The sequence below is a fragment of the Symphalangus syndactylus genome, chromosome 10 (assembly GCF_028878055.3).
Source record: "Symphalangus syndactylus isolate Jambi chromosome 10, NHGRI_mSymSyn1-v2.1_pri, whole genome shotgun sequence".
In the NCBI taxonomy this organism is placed as follows: domain Eukaryota; kingdom Metazoa; phylum Chordata; class Mammalia; order Primates; family Hylobatidae; genus Symphalangus; species Symphalangus syndactylus.
Window position 1 is genome coordinate 24,492,648 of NC_072432.2, and position 26,387 is coordinate 24,519,034.

Below are 26,387 nucleotides of genomic sequence, written 5' to 3' on the forward strand. Positions count from 1 at the left end.
AGCTGTGTGGGCAGTGTGTCATGGTGGTCTGATGTGAGCGCTACCATAGCCAGTTAGGGAAGAGCACGGGCTGCCCAGGTTCTGTCGTGATGTTGACACTGAACCCATGTCTAAATACTAGGGTGCTTCAGTTTTATTAGATAGAAAATAGAGAAAAGAAAAGTAGCTTCCCTATGGAGTTGTCATGAGGATTAAATGAAATAACACCTGTGAAGGTTTTTCATATAGTAAGAGCTCCATAAACATTCATAGATATTTGTTGTCCATTCTAATAAGAAGACTAGGAATAACACCAGATAAGACAATTAGAAAATATGTTTGTAATTCACCTTTAGTCTTTTGCCAGCTTATAATTACTACGTAACTATGATTTGCATTAAAAAGATTCTAGTAGAGCCCCTGTGTTAGATGTTGAAAGACCCATTCTTTTCCGGTGAGATGAAGGATAGTGAAAGATAACAATATGACTGATAAAACTAGGGGCAGCTGGTCTCACCCAGAGTATGAGGGACAAAAACGCAGTCTTTCTCATTTTAGAAAGGGCCAAAAAAAAAAAAAAAAATATATATATATATATCTGGATCACGGAGTCAACATCTCTACCCATGATTGCCGTGATCAAACCGTAAAGAGAATCAGTAGTGGTTTTAAATTGCAAGTGAGGAGGAGAATTTAAAAAAAAAAAGGGACCAGGAAGAGAAAGGAAAGTGAAATGGAAATTTCTGGTAGAGTCAGAGGCAGCCTAATAGTTCCGATATCTAAGAAAGTGGAGTTCTAGTTCATTTTGTTCTTAGAGTCTTAAATATATAGATTGCAGCTTTTAAATCTACCTGTCTGTCTGTCTGTCTGTCTGTCTATCTATCTATCTATCTATCTATCTATCTATCTATCTATCTATCTATCTATCTATCTGAGACAGAGTCTCACTCAGTTGCTCAGGCTGGATTGCAGTGGTGTGATCTATGCTCACTGCAAACTCCACCTCCCAGGTTCAAGCAATTCTCCTGCCTTTTCCTCCCAAGTAGCTGGGACTACAGGTGCACACCACCACGCCCAGCTGATTTTTTGTTTTTGTATTTTTAGTAGAGCTGGAGGTTTCACCGTGTTGCCCTGGCTGGATATGTTGATATTATGTAGTTTTTGTGTGTATGTGTGTAATTAAGCCTCGAATTTCCTTCCTGCCTTTTTTTCTTGGTTTCTACCTTCCTATTCCTACTCTGTTAAATTTCCATCGAAATAGGCAACTCATGTTAATTATGTTCCACTTTTATCTATGTTCATATAGTCACACACAGATATATACATAGTAGATACATACATATTCAAAATTATATGTTTCTGTGATTGTTTATTTTATAAGAAATATATTATCTTGTAACTATTGTCCCTATCTTGTTACTAAAGATAGCTTATGGCAGTTGCTCCAAGTCATCAAATACTATCTATTTTTTTTCATTTTTTATGATAAAGTATTGGTTAAATGTAAAATTCAACCATTTTAGTGTACAGTCCACTGAGTCCTAACATACATACACAATTGTGTAACCATCACAAAAATGAAGATATAAAACAATTCTATTCCTGCCCCACACATTGTTCTGTGCCATTTTGCACTCAATAATTCTCCCACCTCCAACCACTGACACCAATGATCTGATTTCTAGCCCTAGTGTATGCCTATTCCAGAATGTCTTGAAAATGGAATCATATCATATGTAGCATTTTGATTCTACCTTCTTTCAATTAGCATAAAGGACTTGAGACTCATCCATGTCGCTGGCTTTAGCCACAGTTCCTTCGTTTTTCACTGCTGAATAGTTGAGTCCATTGTGTGAATGGACCACACTTCGTTTATCCACTAACCAGCTGAAGGACACTTGGATTGTTTCCAAATATTGTCGAATATGAGTAAAAACACCATCACATTTGCATACGTGTTTTTGTCTGGACGTAAGTGTTTATTTGGTTTGAGTTCTCTATCCAATGCCTATGTCTGTTTTTTTTTTGCACTCTGGTTGGTGAGAGAACTCTACCATTCCTGACTTTCTGTAACCTTCGGGAAATGTTCCAGCTATGCATTTCAGGTGTTTTTGCCTCCAGACTCAGGCAGTTTTCTCCAATCCATGCACACGATGGATCCTTACATGGCGATTTAGGGGGGACTCTCTGCAGATCTCTGGAGCTTGCTGTCTTTACAAAGTTCCAGTACCTGAAAGGGGCAGCTGGCACTCTGTCTTATGACTTCTACCCATGTGGGTCTCCCCAAAGCACCGACTCTATCTGTTTCAACTCGAGAAGACTTCCACACTGCTGTTTTTCCCCTCTGCACAGGCACCTGGAAACTCTGTCTAGGCAGTAAGCTGTGGGAATTACAGGACTTAACTCATTTGTTTCCCCTCTCTCAGAGATCACTATCCTGTGATCTATCACTATCTTACATTCCCATTGTCCTATATTTGACAGTCCATGCTAAATATGCTTTCTTCTAACTTTTTTTTTGCTCGTTTAAGACAGAAGATAAAATCCAGTCTGTGATACTTAATCTTACCTGGAATCGGGAGAAGTTTAATTCATGTTTGTTTATTTAGCTAAATTTATTTGATTTGGATATACCATAATGGATCTAGCTATTCCCCTATCCAGTGACATCAATATCATGACGATGTTTCAAATTTATTCTTTTTTTTTTTTTTTTTTTTTGAGACGGAGTCTTGCTCTGTCGCCCAGGCTGCAGTGCAGTGGCGGGATCTCAGCTCACTGCAAGCTTCGCCTCCCGGGTTCACGCCATTCTCCTGCCTCAGCCTCTCCGAGTAGCTGGGACTACAGGCGCCTGCCACCACACCCAGCTAATTTTTTTTGTACAAATTTCCTCATGTAGGATACTTCCGATTTTATGCAATAGATAATAACTAGGAGTGAGACTCCTATATTTTTTAAGAAAGATATGTATTTATATTTTCAATAAACATTTATAGATTCATTTACCCTAAAACTTAAGTACTTCAATTTTCAGTGACAAAATGGGAGTACTTTTTCCTATTTTCCTACCAGCAAGAGGCATTATAATTCTCTTTAAAAATTTCCAATTAATGGGTATACAATGATTTCTCATATGTAATATTTATTTGCATTTCACTGAAAAATATTTTTTTCAAATGTTTCCAATGTCTCAATTTATTTGGGTTCTTTAATTTTACTAAGTAATATTTTACAGCTTTCGGGGTAGAGATTTTGAAAACCTTTTGCTAATATTTTCCTAGGTTTTTGTGCTGTTATAAATGTTACTTTTAAAGAAATTCTGATTTTGATTATTGCTGACATATAGAAATTCATTTTTATAGAAAATATTGACCTTGTATCCAGTGGCCTTGCTAATTTTATTTATCATAGCTAAGAACTTATACATATATATTTTATTTTCTAGGATCACAATTATTTTGTCTGCAAATAATGGCAATTTTATTTCCTTTTTTCTAAATATTAACACTTCTATCTTCCTTTTGTTGTTTTATGTACTGGACAGAATTTCTAGAATGTGTTGAATAGAACTGGTGATAGCTGCTAGACTTGTCTTATTTCTGTCTCAGAGGAAAAGCTGTCAATAGTTGAACCTTAAGTGCCATGCTTACTGAAAAATTGTATTCTTTATCAGATAAGAATGTTCCCTTCTATTCAGAGCGTGCTTTTTAAAAAAATAAAAAAATGAATGTATGTTAAAAGTTTTCAATGTTTTTCAGCAATTATGATATGATTGTCAGATTATCTTTTTTGTCTATAAGGTAAATTGATTTTTTAAATACTAAACCCCTCTTGCACTCCTGAACCAAACCTGATTGGAGTAGTTTTATTTATTATTCATTTCTTTGTTCTATATGGTAATGCTTGTTTATAACTTTTGCATTTGTAAAAGTTACACAGACTGGCCTCTAACGTTCTTAAGACATGTGAGGTGTTACTTCTAGGCCAGTGCGTTAACAAGGTACCTGTTTTGCAGAAGGTGAGGTCGAGCCGGATGTGAACACTTTAACCCAGGGAGACTATTCACTCCGTCCTTTAATTTTTATATTGTGCTGGTCACATAGCCGCTCTGGGGTATGTGGGTGTTTAAGAGTTTTACAATAAACGATTCTGATTACCAGAAGTAAACTCCTTGTCATGACCAGGAATAAAACTGGTAAATTCCACATTTCTCCAACTTGGCTCATTGTTTAGAGCAGGCTGATAGGAAGATACATCAAGGGACATGTTCCTAGAAGTCCCTGGGCCTGTGGTCAGAGTTTAGACTCTCTATACCCCTTACCTGCACAGAGTAATTTTAACACAATATTGTCAACTTTCTAAATATTTGGTTAAAATTATCGTAAGATAGCATTTAGCTTCCAAATCAATGGTCAGTAACTTCATATTTTAATTCTATTATCTTTCCATCTAGAAACATGTTATCTCTTTTCATCCGAGAGTTTGTAGTCTTTCACAAAGTTTATGATGTTCTTCATATAAATCATGTCCCTTTTCTGTTAAATTTATTCCTACATTAAAAAAATTAATTTTGCTATCAGGAGTTGGACATTTCTTGCTGTTTATATATCTAGAAACTTACTGCTAAGAGAAGTAATTTTGTAATATGTCTGTTTCCATTTAGCTTACCAAATTGTCTACATGATAGTATAACTGTAAAAAATGGAATACTTTGGCTATTTTTACAATTATATTATTGGTAAAACATGAGAACTTTACTTCTCTTTTTCTATAATGTCTACAAGATATTTTATTTCCTTGACTTCTACATTCACCAGACCTTTAAGATAATATTAGTCTAAGATAATAAATATTGTATAATATTATCTCTAATTGATAATTATGACAGAAATATATTATGTTATTTCTCATTTTAATTAATACTGTTTTATCATTTGCCATTTAGAATGCTATTTATTTTGAGGTTGTTCACTAGTCTTTAATTATTTCCTTTTATTTTATTAAGATTGGTGACTTGAAATTGTTCACTGGTTTTTCATAGTCTTTTCAACATTTAGATAAGATTCTATGACTTGACACTTTCATTTGTTGATGTAACTGAATATGGTGACAGAGCTCCTAAATTAAACCAAACCTACATTCTTGGAAGGCTCAGATTAATCAAGATACACTATTTTTGGATAATGATTTCAAATTTATTCGATATCATTTTAATTAGAATATTTGTTCCTATGCCCTCAAGTGAGATTGCTCTCTAGAGTTTTAAATTTTGTCCTATTTTCATCCGTTTTATTAAAAATTAAAGATATTCTGGCAACCTAAAATGAATCAGGGAGCTCTCCATATTTTTCTAAGATCTGAGGTTCCTCGAATAATGTTGCAAGTATTTGTTTTTTAAAAATTAAACAGGGAGCCAGGTGTAGTGGCTTATGCTTGAAATCCCAGTACTTTGAAGGGCCAAGGCAGGAGGATTGCTTGAGGCCAGGAGTTTGAGACTCTGCCCCTACAAAAAAATTTAAAAATTACTGTATGTAGTAGTGTGCTTCTGTAGTCCCAGTGGGAGGCTGAAGCTGGAGGATTGTTTGAACCCAGGAGTTCCAGGCAGCAGTGAGCCATAATCATGCTGCTGCACTCTAGCCTAGGTGACAGAGCCAGACCCTGTCTCAGGAAAAAAAAGAAAAGAAAAGAAAAGAAAATTTAACTCAGATGTGGGACCATACATTTCTTGTTAGATTTTCTTTTCATTACTTTTTCAGTCACTTTGTTGTCTAAACGATTTATTCAGTCCTTTTGCTTCTTTTAGATTTTGGAATCTTAATGTGTACATGTTCTCACCTTCATTAACCACTTGTTTGAAATTGTGTATATTCTTTTAAATGACTGGAGGAGTAAGGTCTTTGAATATCGGTTCTTTTGTTTTTAAAATTTTGATTGTCTTTTTAAAAATATTCTGTTGAATTTTACCTAAACCTGAGCATTTTTAGGTGGAAGAATTTTTCAAAATCACCTTTTCCCATTCTTTTCCTTTTTAGGTGAAACATAGAGAATTTAATGAACTTGCTTGCGTACACTGTTCCCATTACCTGTAGTTTGGAATTTGGGGACAGTAATCTTTATCTTTCCAAGTTGGTTTTGAGATTTAAAAACAATATAAACTGGATAATATTTTTCCCACTCAAAGATGACACTGCTGACTCACATCCTTGGTTGTCTGGTTAAACACGTGATGGAGTCTATAAAATAATACGTTCTAATTCTAAATTCTTTCCTGTCTGTGCAGTCGGCATTGACTTGTATCTAGGAAAATCACTCTCTGAATATGGTATTTTCCAATGAAAATAGTTGGTTTTCCAAATTGCCCATCACTGTGATTATCAAAGGGCAGGATCAGACCTTGACATTGTTGGGTATAGCCTTCCTTGTAAGTCTTCAATATTCAGTGAAACTACCCCAGACAGCAGCTCCGAACATGTGATCTTTTAAGCTGCTGAGAGATGCTATCCCCTGCACATTTGCCATGAGCACATCCATCGTAGTTAAAATCTAAAAGCGATTATTTTGTTAACGTTCAGATTAGATCTTTAATTAAGCTTTCATCCCCTCTAGCACAGACAACAATGTCAAACATGTAAGACCCGGGAAAAAGTAAAATTCATTCCATAAGCTCATATCCTTCGGTACTTTGTGAAGAAACTAAAAAATAAAGCTCTCGTGGTATTTCATGAGGGCATGTTGAATATCTAATTGTCAGCTTAGAAGCTTCATTTAATTTGATGTCAAATTCTATGACATAAATGAAGCCAGTAGAAATGTTTGTTTAGGTGATGTGGATCAAGAGCTTGTTTTAATTGATTAAATGTTATTTTAGGTATTTAATGTTATACAGGTATAAATGCTATTTGTTATCTACAAACCATAATAGTAAATATGTAAAAATGTAATTTTCTTTATCTAATTGATAGTTTAACATGTGCAAGGATAAGATTCTAGAGCAAAGAACAGCTAAGTGTGTGAGAGAACTTGCATCCATATGACTTTCCCTTTGTTTTTGCAGGATCATTTATTTATTTGGAGGCACAGCACTCCCCCAGGGTGGCCAAGCTTGGAAGTCCTGTTCTTACAAAATTGCTCACTGCCTCTACCCCATGTCAGGTAATCACCTGTTCTGAATTTCCATTGGCCATTCTGTGGTTGTAAATCGCTGGGCTTGGGTTACTCTGCTAGTAAATGCCTGCCATGTTTTACTATCACTTTAATGATGAATTAAGAGATTTACATGCGCTGTTTCGACACGAAATACCATGTTCTTCTAGAAGACAATTTGTAATACATAACTGGCACCATTCTTTTGAGGGCTATTAAAGAAGCTTTCTGTTATTTTATATTCTTTTCACACAGTCATTTCAATAATCTAAAGCTGTGGAAACATGTTGCCAAAATTTTTGGCCAACATTGTACATTGAGAAAAATAAAGTCAGTTAAATAAGTGTTTGATGAAAGAAAGACAAATGGAAATGATTATATTTACTGAAATTTGAGTTTTTTAAATGAGTCCTCTGGTGCCAGGTAAACACAAACTAAGCAGTGAAATACCCATTTTATTTCAGCAGCGTATGAGAGAGGACGGACTAGTCAGACTTGGTTCAAGTCTCTTTTGCCACTTTCTAACTGTGGCTCAGACAAATTGTATATTCCTTTTGAGACTCAGTGTCTACACCAGAAACATACGTGATTCTATGGATTAAATGTCAGCGTTTACACTGGAAGCATATACGATTATATGGAGTAATGTCAAGGATTAAAACGTGATGAAATAAAGCACCTGGCAAAATATTTGGTACATAGTAGGTAAACAATGTTTCTACCAAACATTGGTATACATGTACCAAACATAATGTTAATTCAGTAAACATAATTCCTTTGCTTTCCATAAAAGTAACACCTAAATCAGAAGTCTCTATTCAGCTTGTCTTGTTTTCAGTCCTTTTGAGAGCTCCAACATGCCTCTCGGTCCTTAGGATTTCAGCTAATTTTTTGGTCTTTACTTATCAGAAAATAATGAAGAGATCAATAGTGCCACACAGTAAATTCATTGCCTGTAAGTGTAGTGTTAGAGCAGTTTACTTGGGCATCCTTGCTGATAAATGACATATTATTCCGAGGTATAAACCTAATTATACTTTCCATTTGGTATAAGTCTAAGTGGGAGTGCCCTGAGTTCTTAGCAGTGATGTCCCATAGATACTTTCTTTTAAAGTCCTAAAGATACTTTCTTTTCCTTTGTTTTTTCTTTTCTTCTCATTTATTTCTTTGTGAGAGTAAGAATTAAAACAACTGCCTGGTCTCCATTTCCATTTTATGCAAATACCTTTTACCTATTCCCACCTCTTTATTTTAATTAAATCCTATAAGATAGACAGAAAAAGAGTAAGATAGATATAGAGCATTTTTTTTTTTTTGAGGGGAAACTCCAGAAGCACTTGTTCTTTGAAAGTACAAGCTAACTTAGATTTAATTCAACATCATACATTAAAGTGATGAGATCATGAATGTTAGATATATAGAAAAAATTGAATGTAAAGGAATATGATATGTTAATTCTGCCTGCTTTACAGAAATTTGAAGATATTAAGAGTGTATTAGAAATTCCTATGACTCACCTAGAATCACTGAGAAATCATATGCATGTATATGATTTTAAAAGGTAATCTACATTTCCCATCATTGTATGCTGCCTGATGGCCATTGATTTGTGGTCACTGGGATTGAGTTTCACTTTATCATTGTTTCCACTTGAGGACACTTAATTTTTCCTTAAATTGGTAACTTAGTTGGGGTTGGGGGTGTTATTTAGGTGGGGTCTCGGTGAAAATGCTGTCATGGACATTTTGGGTGCTTGGTAGTTTATCTCAAAGCCAAGGCTTCGATCTCTAAAGGCTATGGATACTGACTTAATTGTTTGCCTTGTTTTTTGAAAAACTGAGACTGTTTCAAGGAGCCACTGCGGACTGCCAGAGATATTTGTTTTTCACTCTTTTCTCTGTGTGCTTGAATTTTAGGAGTCTTTGAGTTAGCAGTAAGGATATTTGAGTTACTTTATAATGGTTTCCAGTTTAGGAAGAAGGAATAGACTGTAAGAGAATGTTATTGATAGTTTGAGATACACACAGCTAAGGTTCTCAGGATTTTTCCAAGACTATGAGTTTTTTTTATAAGTTTGTGACAATGTGTGATATTTTCTTTTTTTTTTTTCTGAGACAGAGTCTCACTCTGTCGCACAGGCTTGTGTGCAGTGGCGCGATCTCGGCTCACTGCAAGCTCGGCCTCCCGGGTTCACGCCATTCTCCTGCCTCAGCCTCCCGAGTAGCTGGGACCACAGGCGCCCGCCACCACCCCCGGCTAATTTTTTGTATTTTTTAGTAGAGTAGGGGTTTCACCATGTTAGCCAGGATGGTCTCGATCTCCTGACCTCGTGATCCACCCGCCTCGGCCCCCCAATTGCTGGAATTACAGGCGTGAGCCACCGCGCCCGGCCGATATTTTCTTACATAAAAGTTACAGGATAAGCAAACAAAGAAAACTCTTACCTTCTTGGGTAATTGGAAAGTCTAGCCAATCCTCCGAATTGGAACCTGTTGATAATAGTGCTTTCATGGAACCAATGTTCTTCATTATAAGGTAATAGAGTCAAGCAGTGAGATAACCAGTGTGGGGTACTTTGATGTGATTAAAGCCTTCATTTTCTGAAATTAAAAGTTTTTTTTTCCTACATAAGCCTAGCAGGCTAATACAGTTAAGAATTTTTTCTTTTTTTGAAAGGACTTCAAAGCAACTTGAGCTTTCTTGTGAGTTGCCATTTCTTTTTTTTCTTTTCTTTTTTTTAATTATACTTTAAGTTTTAGGGTACATGTGCACTTCGTGCAGGTTTGTTACGTATGTATACATGTGCCGTGTTGGTGTACTGCACCCATTAACTCATCATTTAACATTAGGTATATCTCCTAATGCTATCCCTCCCCCTTCCTCCTACCCCACAGCAGGCCCCGGTGTGTGATATTCCCCTTCCTGTGTCCATGTGTTCTCATTGTTCAATTCCCACCTATGAGTGAGAACACACGGTGTTTGGTTTTTTGTCCTTGCAATAGTTTGCTGAGAATGATGTTTTCCAGTTTCATCCATGTCCCTACAAAGGACATGAACTCATCCTTTTTTATGGCTCCATAGTATTCCATGGTGTATATGTGCCACATTTTCTTAATCCAGTCTATCATTGTTGGACATTTGGGTTGGTTCCAAGTCTTTGCTATTGTAAATAGTGCCGCAATAAACATACATGTGCATGTGTCTTTATAGCAGCATGTTTTATAATCCGTTGGGTATATACTCAGTAATGGGATGGCTGGGTCAAATGATATTTCTAGTTCTAGATCCCTGAGGAATTGCCACACCGACTTCCACGATGGTTGAACTAGTTTACAGTCCCACCAACAGTGTAAAAGTGTTTCTATTTCTCCACATCCTCTCCAGCACCTGTTGTTTCCTGACTTTTTAATGATCACCATTCTAACTGGTGTGAGATGGTATCTCATTGTGGTTTTGATTTGCATTTCTCTGATGGCCAGTGATGATGAGCATTTTTTCATGTGTCCTTTGGCAGCACAAATGTCTTCTTTTGAGAAGTGTCTGTTCATATCCTTTGCCCACTTTTGATGGGTTTTTTTTTTTTTTTCTTGTAAGTTTGTTGGAGTTCATTGTAGATTCTGGATATTAGCCTTTTGTCAGACAAGTAGATTGCAAAAATTTTCTCCCATTCTTTAGGTTGCCTGTTCACTCTGATGGTAGTTTCTTTTGCTGTGCAAAAGCTCTTTAGTTTAATTAGATCCCATTTGTCAATTTTGGCTTTTGTTGCCATTGCTTTTGGTGTTTTAGACATGAAGTCCTTGCCCATGCCTATGTCCTGAATGATATTGCCTAGGTTTTCTTCTACGGTTTTTATGGTTTTCGGTCTAACATATAAGTCTTCAATCCATCTTGAATTAATTTTAGTATAAGGTGTAAGGAAGGGATCCAGTTTCAGCTTTCCACATATGGCTAGCCAGTTTTCCCAGCACCATTTATTAAATAGGGAATCCTTTCCCCATTGCTTGTTTTTGTCAGGTTTGTCAAAGATCAGATGGTTGTAGATATGTGGCATTATTTCTGAGGGCTCTGTTCTGTTCCATTGGTCTATATATCTGTTGTGGTACCAGTACCATGCTGTGTTGGTTACTGTAGCCTTGTAGTATAGTTTGAAGTCAGGTAGCATGATGCCTCCAGCTTTGTTCTTTTGACTTAGGATTGATTTGGTGATGCGGGCTCTTTTTTGGTTCCATATGAACTTTAAAGTAGTTTTTTCCAATTCTGTGAAGAAAGTCATTGGTAGCTTGATGGGGATGGCATTGAATCTCTAAATTACCTTGGGCAGTATGGCCATTTTCACGATATTGATTCTTCCTACCCATGAGCATGGAATGTTCTTCCATTTGTTTGTATCCTCTTTTATTTCATTGAGCAGTGGTTTGTAGTTCTCCTTGAAGAAGTCCTTCACATCCCTTGTAAGTTGGATTCCTAGGTATTTTATTCTCTTTGAATTAATTGTGAATGGGAGTTCACTCATGATTTGGCTCTCTGTCTGTGATTGGTGTACAAGAATGCTTGTGATTTTTGTACATTGATTTTGTATCCTGAGACTTTGCTGAAGTTGCCTATAAGCTTAAGGAGATTTTGGGATGAGACAATGGAGTTTTCTAGATATACAATCATGTCATCTGCAAACAGGGACAGTTTGACTTCCTCTTTTCCTAATTGAAAACCCTATATTTCCTTCTCCTGCCTGACTGCCCTGGCCAGAACTTCCAACACTATGTTGAATAGGAGTGGTGAGAGAGGTCATCCCTATCTTGTGCCCGTTTTCAAAGGGAATGCTTCCAGTTTTTGTCCATTCTGTATGATATTGGCTGTGGGTTTGTCATAGATAGCTCTTATTATTTTGAGATACGTCCCATCAATACCTAATTTATTGAGAGTTTTTAGCATGAAGGGTTGTTGAATTTTGTCAAAGGCCTTTTCTGCATTTATTGAGATAATTATGTGGTTTTTATTGTTGGATCTGTTTATATGCTGGATTACGTTTATTGATTTTCATATGTTGAACCAGTCTTGCATCCCAAGGATGAAGCCCACTTGATCATGGTGGATAAGCTTTTTGATGTGCTGCTGGATTTGGTTTGCCAGTATTTTATTGAGGATTTTTGCATCGATGTTCATCAGGGGTATTGGTCTAAAATTCTCCTTTTTTGTTGTGTCTCTGCCTGGCTTTGGTATCAGGATGATGCTGGCCTCATAAAATGAGTTAGGGAGGATTCCCTCTTTTTCTATTGATTGAAATAGTTTCAGAATGAATGGTACCATTTCCTCCTTGTACCTCTGGTAGAATTCAGCTGTGAATCCATCTGGTCTTGGACTTTTTTTGGTTGGTAGGCTATTAATTATTGCTGCAATTTCAGAGCCTGTTATTGGTCTATTCAGAGATTCAGCTTCTTCCTAGTTTAGTCTTAAGAGGGTGTATGTGTCGAGGAATTTATCCATTTCTTCTAGATTTTCTAGTTTATTTGCTTAGAGGTGTTTATAGTATCCTCTGATAGTAGTTTGTATTTCCATGGGATCGGTGGTGATATCCCCTTTATCATCTTTTATTACATCTATTTGATTCTTCTCTCTTTTCTTCTTTATTAGTCTTGCTAGCAGTCTATCAATTTTGTTGATCTTTTCAAAAAATCACCTCCTGGATTCATTGATTTTTTGAAGGGTTTTTTGTGTCTCTATTTCCTACAGTTCTGCTCTGATCTTAGTTATTTCTTGCCTTCTGCTAGCTTTTGAATGTGTTTGTTCTTGCTTCTCTAGTTCTTTTAATTGTGATGTTAAGGTGTCGATTTTAGATCTTTCCTGCTTTCTCTTGTGGGCATTTAGTGCTATAAGTTTCCCTCTACACACTGCTTTGAATGTGTCCCAGAGATTCTGGTATGTTGTGTCTTTGTTCTCGTTGGTTTCAAAGAACATCTTTATTTCTGCCTTCATTTCGTTATGTACCCAGTAGTCATTCAGGAGCAGGTTGTTCAGTTTCCATGTAGTTGAGCAGTTTTGTGTGAGTTTCTTAATCTTGAGTTCTAGTTTGATTGCACTGTGGTCTGAGAGACAGTTTGTTATAATTTCTGTTCTTTTACATTTGCTGAGGAGAGCTTTACTTCCAACTATGTGGTCAATTTTGGAATAGGTGTGGTGTGGTGCTGACAAAAATGTATATTCTGTTGATTTGGGGTGGAGAGTTCTGTAGATGTCTATTAGGTCTGCTTGGTGCAGAGCTGAGTTCAGTTCCTGGATATCCTTGTTAACTTTCTGTCTCGTTGATCTGTCTAATGTTGACAGTAGGGTGTTAAAGTCTCCCATTATTATTGTGTGGGAGTCTAAGTCACTTTGTAGGTCACTAAAGACTTGCTTTATGAATCTGGGTGCTCCTGTATTGGGTGCATATTTATTTAGGATAGGTAGTTCTTCTTGTTGAATTGATCCCTTTACCATTATGTAATGGCCTTCTTTGTCTCTTTTGATCTTTGTTGGTTTAAAGTCTGTTTTATCCAAGACTAAGATTGCAACCCCTGTCTTTTTTTTTGTTTTCCATTTGCTTGGTAGATCTTCCTCTATCCCTTTATTTTGAGCCTATGTGTGTCTCTGCATGTGAGATGGGTTTCCTGAATACAGCACACTAATGGGTCTTGACTCTTTATCCAATTTGCCGGACTGTGCCTTTTAATTGGAGCATTTAGCCCATTTACATTTAAGGTTAGTATTGTTCTGTGTGAATTTGATCCTGTCATTATGATGTTAGCTGGTTATTTTGCTCATTAGTTGATGAAGTTTCTTCCTAACCTTGATAGTCTTTACAATTTGGCCTGTTTTTGTAGTGGCTAGTACCGGTTGTTCTTTTCCATATTTAGTGCTTCCTTCAGGAGCTGTTTTAGGGCATGCCTGGTGGTGACAAAATCTCTCAGCATTTGCTTGTCTGTAAAGGATTTTATTTCTCCTTCACTTATGAAGCTTAGTTTGGCTGGATATGAAATTCTGGGTTGAAAATTCTTTTCTTTAAGAATGTTGAATATTGGCCCCTACTCTTTTCTGGCTTGTAGAGTTTCTGCTGAGAGATCAGCTGTTAGTCTGATGGGCTTCCCTTTGTGGGTAACCTGACCTTTCTCTCTGGCTGCCCTTAACATTTCTTCCTTCGTTTAATCTTTGGTGAATCTGACAATTATGTGTCTTGGAGTTGCTCTTCTCGAGGAGTATCTTTGTGGCGTTCTCTGTATTTCCTGGATTTGAATATTGGCCTGCCTTGCTAGATTGCAGAAGTTCTCCTGGATAATATCCTGCAGAGTGTTTTCAAGCTTGGTTCCATTCTCCCCGTGACTTTCAGGTACACAAATCAGACGTAGATTTGGTCTTTTCACATAGTCCCATATTTCTTGGAGGCTTTGTTCGTTTCTTTTTATTCTTTTTTCTCTAAACTTCTCTTCTCACTTCATTTCATTCATTTGATCTTCCATCACTGATACCCTTTCTTACAGTTGATTGAATCAGCTACTGAGGCTTGTGCATTCGTCACGTAGTTCTCGTGCCTTGGTTTTCAGCTCCATCACGTCCTTTAAGGACTTCTCTGCATTGGTTATTCTAGTTATCCATTTGTCTAATTTTTTTTCAAGGATTTTAACTTCTTTGTCATGGGTTCGAACTTCCTCCTTTAGCTCGGAGTAGTTTGATCATCTGAAACCTTCTTCTCTCAACTCGTCAAAGTCATTCTCCATCCAGCTTTGTTCCATTGGTGGTGAGGAGCTGCATTCCTTTGGATGAGGAGAGGCACTCTGATTTTTAGAGTTTCCAGTTTTTCTGCTCTGTTTTTTCCCCATCTTTGTTGTTTTATCTGCCTTTGGTCTTTGATGATGTTGACGTACAGATGGGGTTTTGGTGTGGATGTCTGTTCTGTTTGTTAGCTTTCCTTCTAACAGTCAGGATCCTCCGCTGCAGGTCTGTTGGAGTTTGCTGGAGGTCCACTCCAGACCCTGTTTGCCTGGGTATCAGCAGCGCAGCCTGCAGAACAGCAGATATTGGTGAACAGCAAATGTTGCTGCCTGATCATTCCTCTGGAAGTTTTGTCTCAGAGGAGTACCCGGCCGTGTGAGGTGTCAGTCTGCCCCTACTCGGGGATGACTCCCATTTAGGCAACTCGGGGGTCAGGGACCCACTTGAGGAGGCAGTCTGTTTGTTCTCAGATCTCCAGCTGTGTGCTGGGAGATCCACTACTCTCTTCAAAGCTGTCAGACAGGGACATTTAAGCCTGCCAAGTTTTCTGTTGCCTTTTGTTTGGCCATGCCCTGCCTGTAGAGGTGGAGTCTACAGAGGCAGGCAGGCCTCCTTGAGCTGCAGTTGACTCCACCCAGTTCGAGCTTCCTGGCCGCTTTATTTACCTACTCAAGCCTGAGCAATGGCGGGTGCCCCTCCCCCAGCCTCACTGCCACCTTGCAGTTTGAGCTCAGACTGCTGTGCTAGCAATAAGCGAGGCTTCATGGGCGTGGGACCCTCTGAGCCAGGCACAGGATGTAATCTCCTCGTGTGCCATTTGCTAAGACCATTGGGAAAGCACAGTATTAGGGTGGGAGTGACCATATTTTCCAGGTGCCTTCCGTCACCCCTTTCTTTGACAGGAAAGCGAATTCCCTGACCCCTTGCGCTTCCTGGGTGAGGCAATGCCTCGCCCTGCTTCGGCTCATGCTCAGTGTGCTGCACCCACTGTCCTGCACCCACTTTCCAACACTCCCCAGTGAGATGAACCTGGTACCTCAGTTGGAAATGCAGAAATCACCTGTCTTCTGCGTTGCTCATGCTCGGAGCTGTAGACTGGAGCTGTTCCTATTCAGCCATCTTGGCTCCTCCCGGCATTTCTAACAGCACAATTTCAGGGCCATTTTGCATGGGTTACCTTGTACTTTATATGTGGCCAACAGATGGCATCAGCATGGACAATCGTTCCTGCAGCTAATCATTGTTCAAGATGTGGACTTTGATGTATGCTTCAAAAGTCCCTTTAGCCCCTAGTGGAAAATTGGCATTTTTCTTTGAAATACGAAATAGGACAAACAGAATACAAGGAAGCCCAAAGCTATTCTATCTTACTGCTGTTGAAATGCTGTTACTGTTTGCAATTAATTAGGAAATGTGAAGTATGAAGGGGATTAATGTGGGTACTAATATTTTCTGAGTTCTCATTTGAGTTACTGTGTAAGTAACATATTCTCTTACTTTTAGGACCTCACAGTTAAATCCAGGAAGATGGATAATATGAAGCTTTTGCTTTCAAAGTTAGTTTGTATGTTCATCTATTGACCTTTCTTTTGTTTTTAATTCTCCAACTTGTTTTGCAATTACATTAATATTCCTTCAGTAAAAGATAATTCATAGATTGTTTTACAAATATAAATGAGAAAATCAGGACAAAGGTAGATGAAACCAGAGATAGGTTGGATCCCAAAGTAGAGTTTATTAGGGCCAGCCTACACATTTGAGTCTGCCAATGCAGAGAGGCCCACATGTGGTTCAGATTCAAGGAAGTAAAAAGAAATAAACAAAATTGAAAATAGTTCTTCTGCGACTTATTCGCTGAATGCTTGCTATATTACCAAAGTAAACATTATACCTATGATTCAACACATATATATTGCTTATTTACTGTGTGTTGATCACAGTCCTCGATGCAGGGAATATAATGGCAACAACCTAAACACATGCTTGCTCTAACAAAATGTAGTTTAGTGGGGGATACTGACAGCAGTTCAGTGTAAAATGCTGCAAGCTACGAGAGGGTGAGTCCAGTATAATAATAATACTCTACTTACAAAACTCTCTCAAACAGTTTTGAAAAGCCATGTCTTACAATGTCCCCAAAGTAGGACAATGAACTGGAGTCAAAGAACAATTTAGAAAAAAAGTAATTTTGGAGCATGTCCTGGAATGGTGCAGTTGTGCTCTATTCCCTGGTCATTGTGTTTAATCCAAAGATCAATGTTAGAATAGCTGATGGATTCTAGAGGAAGCAACAGTCTACAGACAAAAGGGCGAGCAGGTACTGTCTCCAATCTGTATATCAAAGCACATAAAGATTAATCATTTAAACTAGAAGAACAGATTCTGTTTTATTGAAGATTCTAAACCTTCACATAAGCTTGTTCAAGAAAAGAATGCCCAGGAAAAAGCATAATTGACTAGGAGCCATAAAAATCACTATGGTAATGGTGAGGGATGTGTGTGTGTGTGTGTGTTTATGTATGTGATGAATGATCCCCTTTCAATATATACTTATTCCCAGCTGGATTTTGAGAAGCTATAGATATCTTAGCTTGTTTTTTTCTTTTCTCCCATTTATTTATTTTGCTTTTTTGGATATTCTTGTTCTTCTGTATCTTCGTATTCTAGATCTTACAAAGGTACAGCAAGTGTGGCAATAAGCAGACTGAGGAAGGCATAAAGGGTCTGATGTGAAGCAGAGAAAGCAGAGGTGGCTGAGGGTTTGGAATAAAATCGAGAATGGTTATGAAGATCTGACCAAGGAGCTCTGAGATTGAGAAGGAATTAGAACAAAGGCCATAGGGCAGCTGAGAAAAATGGCAGAAAATTTGAAGAGGAGGGTTTCAACAGGAGGTGAGGAAAATTTAAAAAAAAGAAAAGAAAAGAAAAATAAGGAAGAATTCATTTTGAACTTCTGAATCATGACCTTGGGTGTCCCAGACTGAAGTGTCAGAGAGCCCAGGGCCCTAGAGGCACTGTACAGACACGAGAGCCAATGGAACTAAGACTATCACCCCCTCTCCAGCTTAGGTACTCATCCATGTGCAGTAACTGATGTAAATCACCAGATGTTCTTTCCTTTGGTAGTAAAATATATGATTTAATATATACATATATATATTTTAAAAATAGAAATAATTTAAATCATAAGAATACAATTAAAAATGAAATAATTGGAGCTTCCATTTTTGTCTTCAATATTCAGAAAGAACTGCTTTGTTGGAAATTTTTTTAACCACATGAAATTCTCTTGAATTCAGTGATTCAAAGTCTTGAATAGTCATACTATATATAAAATCTGCCTTAGTGGAGACCCAAGAAAAATAAAAGCAAGACCTTTTTATTAACATTTTACTTAACTTCTTTTGAATGAATCAGGCATACATCAAGAAAATTTCCTTTAAAAATGATCAAGTAGTAAATAAAATTTGAATGTTTGGTGTAATTTTCACTTACATGCTTTGCAGACCTGTTTAATGCAACATTCTGGGATGATGGACAATGTTCCCTATGTTAAGTGTAGTAACTACTAGCTACACAGAGCTATTGAGCATTTAAAACAACTGAGAGGCTGGGCGCAGTGGCTCTCGCCTGTAATCCCAGCACTTTGGGAGGCCGAGGCAGGCGGATCACGAGGTCAGGAGATCGAGATCACCCTGGCCAACATGGTAAAACCCCATCTCTACTAAAAATACAAAAATTAGCTGGGCGTGGTGGCACGTGCCTGTAGTCCCAGCTGCTCTGGAGGCTGAGGCAGGAGCATCACTTGAACCCAGGAGGCGGAGGCTGCAGTAAGCCAAGATCACGCCACTGCGAACCAGCCTGGACAACGGAGCGAAACTCTGTCTCAAAAACAACAACAACAACAACAACAACAAAACCATAACTGAGAAACTGAATTTTTCACTTTGTTTAATTTTAATTAATTTAAATTTAATAGCCACACTATTTTCACAATTTTGTAGTTACACTCATTATAGTTAAATGTTCATTTTCTTTTTCCACTCTTCCTCCAAAAGTCTCAAAGGTCCCTGAGGACCTGTAATGCCTTATACATCTTTTTGACATAGAATAGATTATCTTTCTTCCTCTCTTTCCTCTCTGTCTCTCTCTGTTACTTTCTCTCTATATATATTTCTGAATATTTATAAGCATTTACTAACAGTCCACTCATTTCTTCCTTCTTTTTTTCAATGCAATTAACTGAATACCTAGAAAATACAAATTACTATAGTAAGTTCTGTGAGGAGTTTATGACACGTTTCATGATTTGGAGTTTAAGGTTTAGTGTTCTGCTACTGGCATGTACCAGGTTGAGAGGCACAGAGTTTGCATACTTAAGTACTGCTTATGTGAAGTCAGAGCTTGTATCAATAACTTAAAACTGATCATTGGAGAAATTCAAATCAAAACCACAATGAGATATCATCTCACACCAGTCAGAATGGCCATTATTAAAATGTCAAAAAATAACATGCCAGCAAGGTTGTGGAGAAAAAGGGATGCTTATACACTGTTGATGGGAGTGTAGATTAGTTCAACCATTGCAGAAAGCAGTATGGCAACTCCCCAAAGAGCTAAAAGCAGAACTACTATTCCACCCAGCAATCCCATTACTGGCTACATATACCCAGAGTAATAGAAATTTTTCTACTGTAGGTCAGGTGCAGTGGCTGACGCCTGTAATCCTAGTACTTTGGGCAGCTGAGGTGGGTGGAGTGCTTGAGTCCAGGAGTGTAAGACCAGTCTGGGTAACATGGCGAAACCCTATCTCTACTAAAAATTAAAAAAAATTAGCTGGGTGTGGTGGTACACGCCTGTAGTCCCAATTACTGAGAAGGCTGAGGTGGGAGAATTACCTGAGCTCGGGAGTTTGAGGCTGCAGTGAGCCATGCTCATCCCACCGCACTCTAGCCTGAACAACTGGAGTGAAACCCTGTCTCAAAAAAAAAAAAAAAGACATCATTCTATCATAAAGACACATACATGTGAATGGTCATTGCAGCGCTATTTACAATAGCAAGGACATGGAATCAACCTAGATGCCCATCAATGACAGATTGGATAAAGAAAGAGTGGTACATATGTACTACGGAATATGCAGCCATGAAACAAGAACAAGATCATGTCTTTTGTGGGAACATGGATGGAGCTGGAGGCCATTATCCTCAGCAAACTAACACAGGAAGAGGAAACCAAATACCACATGTTCTCACTTATAAGTTGAGAGCTAAATAATGAGAACATATGAACACAAAGAAGGAAACAACAGACACAGGGGTCTACTTTAGCAGGGAGGGTGGAGGAGGGAGAGGAGCAGAAAAGATAACTATTGGGTATAATGCTTAGTACCTGGGTGACTAAATAATCTGTACAACAAGCCCCCGTGACATGTGTTTGCCTGTGTAACAAATCTTCACATGTACCCCTGAACCTAAAATAAAAGTAAAAAGGAAAAACAATGAATTAAAAAAATTTGTGGGCTGTATCAATAATTTTTGTTCAGTGATTTCACCCTCAAAAATTCAAAAGATAATGGAACATTCCTTGGTATTTAATAACTTAAGAATTTAAGTCTCCATAATGCAAATTCTGTAAAAAAGTAAATTAAATATAAGTTCTGAGCTCTTATCCCATTGACTATGGATCCCATTGGCATTTATACTTAATACACTATTAAAATAACTTCACACTGGTGATGTACTGAGTGACAGTTTGACAGCTCAAAATTCTGATGGGACATGCACATCTCTTGTACAACTAGGTTTAAAGCTCTGTTTTCCATATTTACAAGCTTGGGTCATAGTGAAACTTACAGCAGGGATCTAAAATGTAATTGCAGTTGAGAAACATGAATCCTCTCTTTCCATGGAATTTAATTAAACATTTCCATTATTTTTGTTTCTAACTTACCTGTCAAGGTGTGAATTAAGGTAAGCACAGTAATAAAATCTAAAATGAAATAAACAATCAGAATTTTTAAATCAGGTGGTCACAATTAAGTAGACGTTGATAAAAATGTGTATCAAATAGAGTGTTTGGTGTTCTAAAATGAACAATTTTTTTTTAAAAAAGCATTTAAAACTTTTTTTTTTGGTCAACATTCATCACTGGAATTGGGTCCCAACAGTGAAACACATGGCTTGCCTGTATATACACTAGTATCTGTCCATGTATCGGTATAAAAGCACAATGATGAATGGGAAAACATTTTTAAAAAAGAATTTAAAATATAATGAACCTGAAAAAATGTCACTGAATCTAAAGAGAAGTATTCCACTGTTGTGGGACCTCATCTTTAAATGTTGGGTTTTTCTTTAAAACATACAGCCTTAGGACCTGTTATATGATAATGAGAAGAAGCAAAAAAATTTGAATGCAGCATATCTGAACTTGTTTTAATGGAGGTTTTGTGGGCATATTTTACAGAATGAATCATCCAAACAACATTGAGGGAATTAATTTTTGCCTCACACAGCTTCAGGTGCTTAGAAAGTGCTCAGTAAATATTAGTTGAATCAATAACAGTATGGAATTTCATGTTAGGGCTACTGCTATCAGCACCTGGAATAATCCTATTCTCTTCACTATGTAGTTAAGCCGTCAAACTTTTAGATTGTGTCATTATTGATGGTGAATAGGAAGTGAAATGATTAAGCCTCCCTATCCTCAAAGAATGTTGTCTTACTTGGCTCAATTATTGATGAACAGTGTCCTATGAGCTTCTAAGTTATTTGTTAATGCTACCACAGACACTAAATTGGTATAAAGTATTAATTACAGTTTTTAAAATTTACTTAAGAAAATAATTTTTAAGGAAACTTTTTCTTGTTTGAAATGTCAAGTATGTATAGCAATACTTGATTTTGTAACGTTGAGTCTCAATGTGTACCTCTCAGATTTGTAAGAAGCCAGAAAGAAGAATTCTGAAAACTTCCATGGAAACAGTAGTACTGCCCATGACTGGGTTACACTTCTGGGGGAAAGGAGAATTGAGAAGATTATATTTAACACACAAGTTGTTTGGAATATATATATATATATATATATATTTTTGAGATGGAGTCTCACTCTTGTTGCCCAGGCTGGAGTGCAATGGCATGATCTCAGCTCACTGCAACCTCCCCGCCTTCTGGGTTCAAGCGATTCTCCTGCCTCAGCCTTCCAAATAGCTGGGATTACACACACACACCACCACACCCAACTATTTTTTTTGTATTATTAGTAGAGACGTGGTTTCATGCCTGTAATCCCAGCACTTTGGGAGGCCAAGGCAGGCAAATCACCTGAGGTCAGGAATATTTCAAATTATAGGAAAAACTACCAGAGACAGGTCAATGGAATATTTATATCATTGAAAACATGTTTTCAACAGGTGCAGTTTTGGTATCATTTGTCTCAACATTCAAATCTCTCAGTTTTTACAAGAACATCCCTAGATGGAAACTTGCAAAAGCAAGGCAAAATAATCACATTCTCCGAATCTCAGTGGAGCCACGCAAAAATTGATCTCATTGCGGAAGCAGGAGAATCTACTCTACCTTTTCAGGTAAGCACATAAGAAATTAATACAACTCAACAGAAGACACTTATTTAATGCTAATCCTTTCAGATAACAATATAACACACATAGCTCATACCTTTTCAGGTAAGCACTTAAGAAATTAATACAATGCAACAGAAGACACTTATGTAATGCTGATCATTTCAGATAACAAAATAACACACATAGCTCATGAATTTATTCAGCATTAATGAAGCAAACACATTGAGAGATCAAACACACGATCTGTGATGAGTAGAGGTTGTTTTGACTATGCACTCAAGACATATGTGTCGAATAGTAGCAAAAGTGGAGATAAGAAATGAATAAGATGGCAGAGAGAAGAGTAACTTAAGATGATTTCTTTTTCTAAGTGAAGACGTTGGATTATGTGATGTAGTGAAAAAAAAATCTGACGTGGGCTGTAATATTTTAATCCTGTTGCCTCACTTTCTGCTGCCTGGTAACACTGAGAATGTTATCCACCTTTGGGAACTGGAGGACATTATACTAAGTGAAATAAGCCATGCACAGAAAGACAAATATGGCAGGTTCTCACTCATGTGTGGGAGCTAAAATGTTGATCTCATGGAGGTAGAGAGGAGAATGGTGGTTACCAGAGGCTGAGAAAGGTGGGGAGGAGGAGGTTAGGAAGGGAGGTTTGTTAATGGTTAAAAAATGTAGTTAGATAGAAGGAAGAAGCTGTAGTGTTTTATAGCCCAGTAGGGCAACTATAACAAGTTATTGTGTATTTCAAAATATTTAGGAGATAAGATTTGGAGCGTTCCCAACACAAAGAAATGAGAAGTATGTGAGGTGATGGATATCCTAATTACCTTTATTTGATCATGGCACATTGTATGCATGTATCAAAATGTCACATTTACCCCATAAATATGTACAACTACTATGTATTAATGAAATATAATAATAAAAGAAGGCAATTGTATCTTGTCAAATGGGAATTCTAATTTCTACCTTCCTGTATATAAGTCTTCTGGATGACATTTGAAAAGAGCTGTTTTGGAAACTAGATTGGATGGAGTGGAATATGGTGGAAAGCATGCTGTTTTGCAGTCAGGTGGTCTGAGTTTTAGTCTCTGCTCTGCTCATTGGTTGCTAAGTGACTGTGTAAATATTGTCTTTGTGCATCAAATTTCCTAATGTGTGAAAACCAGTGATGATAAAAGCAGTTCTCCAGGGGAGTCCGAATATTAAAGATAATATAGCTAAAATGGCAGCCATGAACATGGGCTCTGGAACCTTGGGTTCAAGTTAAAGTGTATGATCGGCCGGGCGCGGTGGCTCACGCCTGTAATCCCAGCACTTTGAGAGGCTGAGGCGGGCTGATCACGAGGTCAGGAGATTGAGACCATCCTGAGTAACACGGTGAAACCCCCTCTCTACAAAAAATACAAAAAATTAGCCGGGTTTGGTGGCATGTGCCTGTAGTCCCAGCTACTAGGGAGGCTGAGGCAGGAAAAGCACTTGAACCTGGGTGGTGGAAGTTGCAGTGAGCCGAGATGGCACCACTGCACTCCAGCCTGGGCAATAGAGTGAGAGTCCATCTTAAAAAAAAAAACAGAAAACAAAAACAAAAAAGTGTATGATCATAGGGAGGTTACCCAAGCCCTCTATGCCTCTTTCATTAGTGGGGTGTGAGGATAATAGTTGGGGCTTTAAGGTCATCTCGTCCTCATTTCTGAACAAATTGAGATAAATATAGAAGTTAAACAGGTAGAGAATACATATTTTGGAGCAGATGGCTTTAGAATGTAGAGTCACTTATTTAAAATAATGCTTGATCTTAGAATAAATAGAATTACCCAGAGGACAATTGACTGTGCTGGAGAAATATAAAGCTCATACTCTAGGGGAAGTCTCTTACCATTAGCCAGAGATGATATCAGAATGCATGCCTCCTGAGGACAGGCTGGCTCCCAATAGGGGGTGTTGAATGGTAGAATAGGATGAATCAAGCTCCCCCAGGTTACTCTTCTAACATCACAGTCAGCTAAATCTTCCTCCTGTCATGGAAAGAGTGAGGGGTAAGTAACAGCAATGTTACTACAGGGAACCGCCTCCCCATGGAAGCAAGAAGAATAGGGAATAAGCATCAACTGTAATCAATTACTGTTCTCTACTTTATAGAGTTATTGTGAGGATTATATGGTGTATACTTGTAAAGCACATGGAAGCGAATCTGGCACAAACACAGAACTTAGCTATTTTTATTGCTGTAGTTATTCCTTGGATATTGTCTGGAAATAGTAGACACTCAATAAATGTTAGTGTTCTCTGTTTTAAAAAGGGAATTCCTGCTTGATCAGAATTCTAGGCTCAATCATTAAAGGCTTCTTTACTCAGTGAAGGTCCCCAACTTCCCTTCTCAAAGATCAATTTATTCTCATATTTCATGAACAAAGACATCATGAATACTTAATTGGGAAGCATTTGACACAAAGGCTGGTCATGGAATCATTTTGGTGTCAATCTCCAATGCAAGGAGCAGGGCAATGAAATCAGAACAATTTGGTCTTTTGCCTCCTGCATTTATATTCTATAGGAAATTGTTTTCATTTGGTTTGCTTTTAGTTAGAATGAAACTCACCAAGAAGATCGTTCAGAGTTTGTCATTAATTGACATATTGAGAAGAAAACAGAATGTCCTTTCTAGCAGTAGGTAATTTAGAAGTATGAGTTGAAACACATGCCATTTCTGCCTACAGCTGGAAGCTCTCATGGACCCATCACCATTACTGAAGAGTTTCAGTGAATGCAGTTTTTGTTTTCTCTTTAATGTTCTCGTTTGTGGATATAGTAATGGTTTTGCTTTGCAGTGCAAATGGAGACTATCCCTTATTATCTGGGGGCATATTAACTAGTTTGTAGATGGGCAGTGGTTTGGTTAGATTCTGTGATTTGGCTGCAATGGATGTGTGAGGGTTTCTAACCCAGCCCTGCTCTACCCTCTCCCTTCATCCCCCTGAGGGTGGCTCAGCACCTTGTGTTGCTTTTTCTGTCCAATCAGCCTCAATGCTGAGTTCTTTCGAGGCCTCAGTCACGTTTAATTCATCCCAGAGAAACTAAGACTTTTCCTCTGTGCCTCTCCACTTAATCTGGCTATGAGTTGGCTACAGCACAGGTTTATTTTGGAAACTACAGATGAGTAACAGAAAAATAAGAAAAAAAATCCCTCAAATTTCACTCTCAAGAAGGCCATGACAGCCCTATAATATCTAATCAGCAATTTAGAAAATTAAATTTGGAAAGCAATAAGCTTTTTAAAAATGAATTTAGAGGCAAAACCCAAGCTGCCTTGAACCATTGTGAGGCCTTAGGCAGCTCATTTCATGATAGGTTTGATTAAACAGTGCTGCCCCCAATCTCTCAAAGGGTATCATGTAATGAACACTCTTGGTGTTACGTTACCATTCTCAGCTCTGAGCTATTCACATTTCAAAACTCATCTGGCCCCAAAGACTTTAGATAAGGAACTGTGCACTTGCACTGATGTTCTGCTGTGCATCAGTCTGGATTTTATACATATGCAATATATAAAAATAGATACACTCGCACAGACATATACATGGTAATATTTAATACATGAGTATTGGATATATTTACTATTAAATATTTCAAACTAGTAGTTAATACAGAGAGAAACAAATACCTAAATACAGCTCAGGATTAACTAATGTTAACATTTTGTTTGCTTATAATGTTAAAGTTTGTTTGCTGATGAAGTTGCAACTTTTGTCTTCCTTGTATCTCTCTCCATCCCATTTCTTATCCTCTGCAGAAAAAAGAAAAGATGCCAATATTATGTTGGCTTTAACCTGATTTCTCTGAGTATGTTTTTAAAGATATGAAAATATACAAGAGGATTCTAGCTAGGTACAGTTCTACTTTGTTCTTTTATCAACAACAAATGAAAAAG

At 37.6% G+C, this 26,387-nt stretch overlaps 1 protein-coding gene across 1 annotated transcript in view; it reads left to right on the plus strand.

Moving 5' to 3' along the window:
• MALRD1 (MAM and LDL receptor class A domain containing 1) overlaps positions 1–26,387 on the plus strand; it is a 690,246-nt gene that overhangs the window by 101,610 nt on the left and 562,249 nt on the right. The window contains exons 12-13 of the mRNA XM_063611006.1: positions 7,034–7,131; positions 22,280–22,453. Coding sequence (XP_063467076.1) covers positions 7,034–7,131; positions 22,280–22,453 — 272 coding nt within the window. The remainder of the gene's footprint in view (positions 1–7,033; positions 7,132–22,279; positions 22,454–26,387) is intronic.